We start from the raw sequence: 9,774 nt of genomic DNA, 5'->3' as shown, positions 1-9,774 counted from the left end.
ACTCGGTTCGAGGGCCGTTAAGAGAGTTTTGAAAGAGCTTCATTCAAAAAAAGAGCCCGGCCCAGGAGCCATTGAAGGCATTGAAGGCCGGACTCGGTCAAAACATTATAAATCCATAAGAGCCGTTGGTCGGTCTGGTAACGGCGCCCAACGGCTCGACGGTTGTAATTAGCCTTGAAGTCGACCATTAATGGCCTTCAAGTCGGTAGAGGGGGAGCCTGCTATATAAAGGCTCCTCCACCCTTGTAAAAGGAGACAAGTTGATACCCGGAGAAGGGAGAGAGACTTAAGATCATTACGAACGTTCTATTTCGCTTACGACTTATTTGTGAAAGGTGCATCCACCAACCAAGGTTGTGTTGGACCTCCCTGGGCCCGAAAACCCAAAAACCAACACTGGCGCCGTCCGTGGAGATCGAAACTAAGAGTTGCGTGGCCCTCTGAGCGAGGCGAGTCCGAGAAACGACCGGAAGAGTCTCAGTCGTCAAGCGATCAAAAAAGCTTCTAGCATGGCAGGAGACCAGGAACAATTGAGTCACCACGACAACGGACTGGGGGCAGATTTGAGGGACCAGTTGAACCAGCGAAATGCTCAGAGCCGGGAGTATGAAACAGCACCGCCGGTGACACCACCGATGGACCGACAGCCGCCTCAGGTGCAGCTCACCTCGGAGCAACTCCACGCGATCGGACGTGCCTTCGCCGAGGCAAGCCGGGAGGTGAGAGAACAATCCGTCACTCGACCACCACACCGCAACCTACAGCCGTCTCATAGGCCGGAGGGCCGGTAACAAAATCGACGGGCTGAAAGTCAACCAGTACAATCCGTCCACTCCAGGCTGGGCCCGAATGCCGGACGACGGTCGGCGAGAGAACGACTGGGACGAAAGGAACCCAGCCGTGCACCGGCGGGTCCTCGAGATCAGGAAGCCGGTCGCGAAAGAACTCGCACCCGAAGGACTAGAACTCGGGTTCGCCGTACGGAGCAACCTGCCCACAATGAGGACCGACCGGTCGAATCAGAAGTCGGCGAAAGTACAGAGTCAACAGGAAATCATACCCGGGACAGGGGCGAAGTAGCGCACCTAGCCCAGGAAGTGCGAAATCTGAAAGAACAGGTAGAGGGAAAGACCAAATCCCCAGGTCGAACGCTGTTGACCGCCTTGCCCTTCTCAACCGAGATCATGGCATTCAAGATACCGGGTGACTTTAAGTTCCTGGAACAAGCCACGTTCGATGGATTCCGGCGATCCTCGAGAACACTTGCTGAGCTACCAAGCCAAGATGCAAGTCTTGGGGGTCCGGGACCCTGTCATGTGCCGCGCCTTCCTACCCACGTTAAAGGGCTCGGCACATAGATGGTTAGTGGCGCAGCCTCCAGGGTCGATTCATAGTTTCAAGGAGTTGGCGGATCGCTTTATGAGCCATTACGCGGCCAATATCAAGCCGCAGAAAGACCTAACACACTTGGGCAACATCCACCAAGAAGAAGGAGAGTCTTTGAAGGCCTATCTGGCTCGCTGGCAGAAAGAAATCCAGTCTATCGAGGAGGTCGAGGACCAGACTGTGCTCACCTTCTTCATCGAGTCCTTGCGGTCCGGGCAGCTATACCGGGATCTGCGAGACAACCGCACGGCCACCTACGCGGAAGCCGTACACTTGGCCAACAAGAGGGCCAACACGGAGCAGGCTATGAAACACAAACGACAACGCGAAGTCGGAGGGTCCGCCAGTGGGAAGAGAACGCGAGCCGAGACCAAGGAAAGGCTCCCAGAAGTGACCCGGCGACCCGAAGCCAGGCGGCCATACGACCGGCCCGTCGTGCACCCATACCGGCCGGTCCCCGAACAGCCAGTGCACGAAATACAAGCAGTCGCCCCGCCTGTGCCGACTGACGACCACGCGGTAAGCGATGATACAGGTAAGACCTCTAAATACTGTCGCTACCACAAATCTTACACCCACAGCACGGAAGAGTGTTTCTACTTGAAGAAGATCATAGAGGCTATCATCCAACAAGGGACCCCGCCCCCTAACCAGTGGAGGCGAAGATCGGCGAACCGGGAGGATCGAGACCCCGCCGCCGCCGCGGAGAGCGGTCGGGGCAAGCAGCCGGCTACTGAGGAAGATGAGGCACAGTGGCTTCAGAAGCCGGTTATCAACATGATAGTCGGTGAACCGGAAGGCGGTGACTCAGCAAACACTCGAAAGGCCTGGGCTCGGCAGTTGTATGTCGGGACGGCGTACGGGCGTGAGGAGAGCTTCAAGAAGGTATGCCGGGAGCCCATCACTTTCACTGACAAAGATTTACCCACAGGAGAAACACCGCACCGCGACGCGCTGGTCATAGCGATGGATATCAGTGGGGTAGTCGTTCGCCGGATCCTGGTTGACACCGGAAGCAGCGTCAACGTGCTATACCTCGAGACTTTTACCAAAATGGGACTGACCCGAGAATAGCTAAATCCAGTTAAAACGCCACTCGTCGGTTTCATAGGGGACTCAGTGGAGGCGGAAGGATCCATTACTCTGCCAGTAGAAATTGGCAGTTACCCCGACGTGCAGAAGCTTAGCATGAAGTTCATCGTGGTAAACCTAGCCTGCTCACACAACGCTATACTCGGTCGACCGGGCCTGGAGGATCTAGGAGCTTTGATTTCCATCGAGCACCTCTACCTGAAATTCCGCACACCGAGTCGGATAGGCACAGTGCGTTGCGACCGGAGAGTCACCCGCGACTGCTATCTGCAAGCCTGCAGAGGGATGGGCAAGCGTGAGATGCAGGTCCACGAGATCACGGAAAGGCCCCGAAGAAGGCGATGATACCTCGCCCCGAGCCGGCCGTGGAATTGGAGGAGGTCGAGATCGATCCTGATCAGTCGGACAGACGGGTCCGAATTGGGGTCGGCCTCCCTGAGGAGATACGAGAAGGAATCATAAAAGTGCTCCGAGAGCACCGGCTAGTCTTCGCCTGGGGACCGGAGGACATGCTCGGTGTCGACCGATCCATTATCGCCCATCTACTCGCCGTGGACCCTGACCATCGGCCAGTCGTACAGAAGAAGTGATATCTCGCTAATGATCGGAGGGAGTTTGTAAAGAAGGAGGTAAGCACGCTGCTGGCCGTGGGTCACATCCGAGAGGTTAAGTACCCGGAGTGGTTGGCAAACGTGGTTCTCGTACCTAAGCCCCCGGCTTGGCGGATGTGCGTCGACTACACCGACCTCAATAAGGCCTGCCCTAAAGACCCATTCCCCTTACCTCGGATCGATCAGTTGGTCGACGAAACCGCAAGGTCAGCCCTACTGAGCTTCATGGACGCATTCAGAGGGTATCATCAAATCTTCATGCACTCGGCGGATGAGGAGAAGACCGCATTTCTAGCACCAGACGGAGTGTACTGCTATCGAGTCACACCCTTTGGACTTAAGAATGTCGGGGCTACTTACACTCGAATGGTAGCCCGGCTATTCCAAAACTTGCTAGGAAAATCCATGGCCGCGTACGTGGATGACATGCTCGTCAAGAGCCGGGAGGAGAGCAAGCATGCGGGAGATCTGGCCGATTGCTTTCAAGTGATGCTAAGATATAATCTCCGGTTGAATCCCAAGAAATGCGCCTTCGCAGTACAGGGTGGAAAGTTCCTGGATATATGGTCACCAAGCGAGGCATCGAGCCTAATCCTGAGAAGGTCCAAGCCATCATCGACATGCAGCCTCCTAGTACCGTCAAAGACCTACAACGGTTAACTGGTCGACTGGTTGCCCTCAGTCGCTTCCTGAGCAAGGCGGCGGACAAAACTATACCCTTCTTCGAGGCCATGAAGAAGAAGGAAGGCTTCGCCTGGACCACCGAGTGCCAACAATCGTTCGAAGAATTGAAACAGTATCTTTCAACGCCTCCGGTGTTGTCCACTCCCCAGGTGGGTGAACCTTTATTTTTATACTTGGCCGCCTCCTCCAAGGCGGTGAGCTCGGTGTTAGTTCGAGAAGAGGAGCCTGCCCAGCACCCGGTGTATTACGTGAGCCGCACCGTCCGAGTACTGACCGACCAACCGCTGGGGAGCGTCTTGCGGAACCCCTCGTCGTCCGGCCGCCTGGTGAAGTGGGCCGTGGAATTAACCCAGTACGGGATCGAATATCAGCCACGACCTTCCATAAAAGGTCAAGCCTTAGCAGACTTCTTGGTCGAGTGCACGGCGGGAGAGGAAGAAAAAGAATGCACCGCGGAAGACAGTTTAGGCGAATGGTGGGAGATGCATGCGGATGGAGCGGCAAGTCGACAACACTGTGGAGGCGGAGTCATGCTCATCACTCCGGAAGGATTCCGACTGTATTACGCCCTGAGCTATCTGTTCCCGACGTCCAATAACGAGGCCGAGTATGAGGCTATGCTGAATGGCCTTCGACTCGCCAAAGCGCTGGGAGTAGAACGATTGCGAATCAAAACTGACTCCAGGTTAGTAGTCGGGCAGATCTCCGGCACATGTGAGGCTAAGAACGCCCGGATGACCCTGTACAAGGAGAAGGCGGTCGAGATGTTAAAAGAGCTCGGGGCCTACGAAATATAATATATCTCCCGGACAGACAACGTAGAGGCCGACATATTGTCCAAGATCGCCTTGGAAGGGATACCAGATCACCTCATTAAGATTTGCCAGAAGGAATAGTTGAGCCGGCTGAGTATCGAGGAGACGCCATTGGAAGTCCAGCAGGTGAGTTGTGAAGAGTGGGACCGAGAGAAAAACCCCGAGATGTTCTGGATCGAGGACATCCGACGGTTTAAGGAGACGGGCGAATTGCCGGAAGACCAAGGAGTCGCCGCTAGGGTTCGACGGAAAGCCCCTTCGTTCCAAATCATCGAGGGGCAGATGTACAAGCGGTCATTCGGAGGCCCTCTTTTGAAATGCCTGCTCAGGCCCGAGGCCGAGAAGTTAATGGACGAAGCTCATAGAGGCATTTGCGCCGCCCACCAGGGTGCTCAGACGCTTGCTCGGAAGCTAGTCGTCCATGGATACTATTGGCCGACCATGATGCGGGATTGCATCGAGTGGATAGCAAAATGCGGCGTTTGCCAAGCCTTTGCCAGGAAGGACACCCGGCCGGCTACCTTCTACACACCGGTCACCGCAGCCATCCCTTTCGCCAAGTGGGGGATCGACTTGTTGGGACCATTACCGGTTGCACCCGGAAGCTTGAAATTTTGCGTCGTGGCTATCGACTACTTCACTAAGTGGGTCGAGGCTGAGCCACTGGCCACCATCACTGAGTATCAATGCCGACGCTTCGTATGGAAGAAAGTGATTTGCCGTTTTGGCCTGCCTGAGCATATTGTTAGCGATAACGGTCGACAGTTTGACTGTCAAGCATTCGCCGACTTCTGTCGACGACACGCTATCCGTCACACCAAGGTATCCGTTGCATATCCCCAGGCCAACGGACAAGTCGAGAACGCGAATCGGACCATAGTGGACGGGATCCGAAAGAAGTTGGAGGACATTGGAGGAAATTGGGCGGATGAGCTTGACCGAGTCCTATGGGCTTATCGTACTACGCAGCGGCGAGCGACCGGTGAAAGCCCATTTTCCCTAGCATACGGCTTCGAAGCCAAGGTTCCGATAGAAGTCGTAGAGCCCACCCACCAGGTCCGCAGTTATTCCGACGTGGAGAATGAGGAGAGCCTTCGAATTGAGAAGAACTTCTTAGAAGAAAGAAGGGAAGCCGCCGGCGCCCGGATGGTCGAGTACCAACAGGCCGTAAAAAGGTATCATGATATAAGGATTCGCCCACGAACCTTTCAGGTCGGAGATCTCGTGTTACGAGACCGGCAGGCAAGCCAACCCACGGAAGGGGGCAAGTTCGCAGTCAAATGGGAAGGACCGTACCGTATTGCCGCGGTAGTCCAGGCCGGCACTTACAAGCTCGAAACCTTGGAGGGCGAGCCCGTGGATCGGATCTGGAACGTCATCCATTTGAAAAAGTTCTACCAGTAGAAGAGGCTAGCTGTGTATAGGCACCTGCATTTCAAAACTTGAATAAAAGAGCACGGATTATTGCCGATTATCGCAGGGACTCGGCGAGTATATAAAGAAACAACGGGGCACTGACCCTAAACCGTTTCTCAGAAAAGAAAAAGCCTAAGGGATCGCCTCGACTGAGGGACTCGGCGAGAGAGTTAGGAAACAAGGGCCCAGACCCTTAGTCGTTTCCGCGAAAAAGCCAAGAGGAGTCGCCTCGACTGAGGGACTCGGCGAGTATATAAAGAATCAACGGGGCACTGACCCTAAACCGTTTCTCAGAAAAGAAAAAGCCTAAGGGGTCGCCTCGACTGAGGGACTCGGCGAGAGAGTTAGGAAACAAGGGCCTAGACCCTTAGTCGTTTCCGTGAAAAAGCCAAGAGGAGTAGCCTCGACTGAGGGACTCGGCGAGTATATAAAGAAACAACGGGGCACTGACCCTAAACCGTTTCTTAGAAAAGAAAAAACCTAAGGGGTCGCCTCGACTGAGGGACTCGGCGAGAGAGTTAGGAAACAAGGGCCCAGACCCTTAGTCGTTTCCGCGAAAAAGCCAAGAGGAGTCGCCTCGACTGAGGGGCTCGGCGAGTATATAAAGAAACAACGGAACACTGACCCTAAACTGTTTCTCAGAAAAGAAAAAGCCTAAGGGGTCGCCTCGACTGAGGGACTCGGCAAGAAAGTTAGGAAACAAGGGCACAGACCCTTAGTCGTTTCCGTGAAAAAGCCAAGAGAAGTCGCCTCGACTGAGGGACTCGATCAAGAGCTAGACCATTTTAGAAGAGTCAGATGCCTTAGCAATTTTTTAGTTTAAAGGATCGCGAAGTAGTTAAAGAAAAGATCGAGGCCAAGACAGTCCAGAAGAAGCAGAAAGAAGGAATTTTTATTAAAAATTAAAAGGCCCGAGAGGGAGGCCGACCTTTTACAAAAAATGACTATCTCAAAAGATTAGCCCTAAGCTACGGGGGAGGGGGTGTCGACATCGACCCCTTCAACTGGGGCTCCTGACGTTGGTCCAGCTGGGAGAACATGAGAAGGGTCCTCTGCCTGAGGGGTGGACTCGGTGGGCGTCGCCGGAAGGGCCGCCGGGTCAACGGTCGCCGCAGGTCCTTCAGTCGCTGGAAGGAGATCTATCACTGGCTTAAGGCCCCAGCTCTCGGGTGTGAAGGAGGGGTCGCGAGCCAGCAAAGAAGAATGGATTTCCGTTTCCGCCTCGCGGAAACCCAAGCGATAGTCGCGCTCGCCCAGATCCAAGAGATAGTCGTCTCCCGCCGGCGATGCCAGCCATTCCTTGGCGATTTCCTCCTGCCTGGCCGCAATCGCCGCCTTCACATCCGCTTCAAACGCCGCGGACTTCTTGTAATCCTCCACGGAGGTTGCGGCAATCGTGGCGACTTTGTCACGCTCCTCCTCCCACTGCTTGGTCACTCTCAGCAGCTCGGAATTGTGCACCTCCACCGACTTGGCGTGCTTGGCCAACTCCTCCAGGCGAGCCTCTTCCGACTGACGCAGGCAACCCGCCACAGAATTCATCGTAGTCCTATAGCCCCTCAGCCGTTTCCTCAACTCCAACTGAAAGGTCAGATTCTGCAAAATCGCCAAGAAGTTAGCAGAGGAAAAGAAGGAAAGTAAAAAGGATGAGGAGTCGGACACTTACGCGATACGACTGGCGGAGCGAGGCCTCCAAGATGTACTCATCCTGCATGGAGCTGGTCGTCTCCAGATCCTTGGGCAGAAGAACATGCTCGGCCCAGGTTTTAACCGACGAGTTGCCTTGCCAGATCCGAGCATCCTCGTCAAGCTCGATGCCGAGGCGGATCCTCTTTGGAGCCGGCGTGTCCGAGTGCTCTGCTGGCCGCTTTGAGCTTGGGCTCTCGGATGGAGGAGGAAGAGGCGGTTGTCGAGAAGGGGAAGCAACTGGAGACGGCGTCAAGTCCACCACGGTCCTCGGTGGTGGCGGAGTCGACCTCGGGGCCGAAGACGGTTGGGATGAGGAGGCAGCAGCAGCGCCGGAGGCGCGTTGAGTCAAGCGACGCCTCATCTTCTCAGCTCTGTCGGCCATCTCGGGAGTCGGAGCTACAGCCTCGTCGGAGCTGGTGGAGTCGGAATCGTACGGGCCTGGGAAAGAAAGGAAACAACATAAGTGATCCTAGTCGGAACAGAATAATACAAAAGAAAGCAGAAAGGGAGAGGCGATAGAAAGCTACCTATGGTGGCCGCACCGTCCGGCAGCAGGCCACGTTTGGCCATGGCCCGGACCCGGGACCAGTACTTGACGGAGTACAGCCCCTAGCTCTTCAAGAACTCACCGCCCTGGATCGCATCTTGAGTGAAGACGGCGCGCCGAGAGCAGGGCTTGAATAGAGAGGCCGGCCACAGGGTCGGAAAGGTGAAGGAAGTGAAGGCGGGACGAACGAAGAAATAGAAGGGCTTCCAATCCTTGATGGAATCAGACAGACCTTCGAAAAGCTGCCGCCCAGGACGAGCGGCAACCTGGACAAAGCCCGGCGAGTGCGAGCCAACCTTGTTCACGGTAAAAAGATATCGAAACAGGTCCAGATCCGGCTCGCACATCCATCAATGGCAGAGGTTTATGATGCAGGTGAGGAGGCGGTGAGAATTGGGCACTAACTGACCCGGGACCAAATTATAATGGCGGTAAAAGAGAGAAAGGAAGGGACAAAGAGGCACTCGGAAGCCAAAGGCGACCGAGTGCAAGTGAATACCAACACAACCCTCTGGCGGGTCATAGATGGGCCGGCATTCCGGGGCAAGGACTACGACGGAAGGCCCGAGAAGAAAACGGGCCACATCCAGGTCCGCCGCTGAAACTTGCGACGGGAACCCTGCCGGCCGGACGATGGAATCAAACTTGCCTCGCGGCCGTCCGGCGCCGTCAGGCAAAGCGGCCACCGTCGTGAGAGGGGCGGGGATCATGGGAGTAACCGCCCCCGAAGAAGAGTGGGTCGGCTGAGATAAAGACGCCGATGGGAAGCCCGCCGGAATTTCCATGCGACGAGGACTGGAAGAAGAAGAAGAAGAAGAAGAAGACGAAGAGGTCGCCGCGGGGTTCTCCGCCGAGCGACGGAGAAAGGAAGAAGAGTCGGAGGAAGAAGACATTTACCAACCTGAAATATTGACTGGGGAAAAGGCAGAGAAAACCGGAGGAGCTTAGCGCTGAGTGAGGAAAAACGGAGGAAAGTGAAGAGAAGAAGAAGGATACGGCTATTTAAAAGAGGGGGAATCCCAAAGGGTGGCCACGTGTCACCCCCTCATTGAAGGAGAGAAGGGTGACAAGAGGTGAAAAGACGCCGTAATTAATGCCTCGGAAAACGGGGTGACGGTTCAGACCTGGGACTAGCCTGCAAGCGGCGTCTACCCTAGGCTAGAGCCGGGTGGCAGTGACCCGGCCTGCTAAGTCTGAAGCCCATTGTAGGCCACGGCCTCTGGGCCCACTGGATCCGGGTTGGAAGTTTCCAGAAAAACCCGATGAAATCCGGCCCTTCAATTAACGCGAGCAAGGCTCACGAAGAGATTCTGGTCTCAGAGTCGAACACTCCGACTCGGCGACCCCTCAACGAGAAAGGCCCCGTTGGGGAAGGACCGGAAGTCGGTCAAGGAGTGCATAAAAGCAAAGCCAGACGAGAAAACACACAAGTTTATTCAATAAGCACGGAAAAGTACAAGGTCAAGAACTCGGCCGAATACAAGTTACAGGAGAAAAAACAGATCAGGGCTTGGCTTCCTTCTCCTCTGAAGGG

At 55.2% G+C, this 9,774-nt stretch overlaps 2 protein-coding genes across 2 annotated transcripts; one reads left to right on the top strand and one right to left on the bottom strand.

Annotated features, from left to right (window-relative positions):
* The first annotated feature begins 509 nt into the window (after nucleotides 1–509).
* Nucleotides 510–2,460, top strand: LOC109162671. Its single transcript, XM_019311354.1, has 2 exons — nucleotides 510–719; nucleotides 1,606–2,460. Exons 1-2 carry the CDS (start codon nucleotides 510–512, stop codon nucleotides 2,458–2,460), a joined length of 1,065 nt encoding a protein of 354 aa, XP_019166899.1.
* Nucleotides 2,461–6,967: 4,507 nt separating this feature from the next.
* On the bottom strand, nucleotides 6,968–9,133 carry LOC109162670. The gene is made up of 3 exons (XM_019311353.1): nucleotides 8,740–9,133; nucleotides 7,671–8,131; nucleotides 6,968–7,600 (listed from the first exon to the last, which is right to left on the bottom strand). The coding sequence occupies exons 1-3, from the start codon at nucleotides 9,131–9,133 to the stop codon at nucleotides 6,968–6,970; spliced, it is 1,488 nt and encodes a 495-aa protein (XP_019166898.1).
* Nucleotides 9,134–9,774: the final 641 nt, after the last annotated feature.

Source organism: Ipomoea nil, unplaced genomic scaffold (genome assembly GCF_001879475.1).
Source record: "Ipomoea nil cultivar Tokyo-kokei standard unplaced genomic scaffold, Asagao_1.1 scaffold2957, whole genome shotgun sequence".
Classification (NCBI taxonomy): domain Eukaryota; kingdom Viridiplantae; phylum Streptophyta; class Magnoliopsida; order Solanales; family Convolvulaceae; genus Ipomoea; species Ipomoea nil.
Note: the sequence above shows the minus strand (reverse complement) of the source record. Positions and strands in the feature narration are given on the sequence as shown.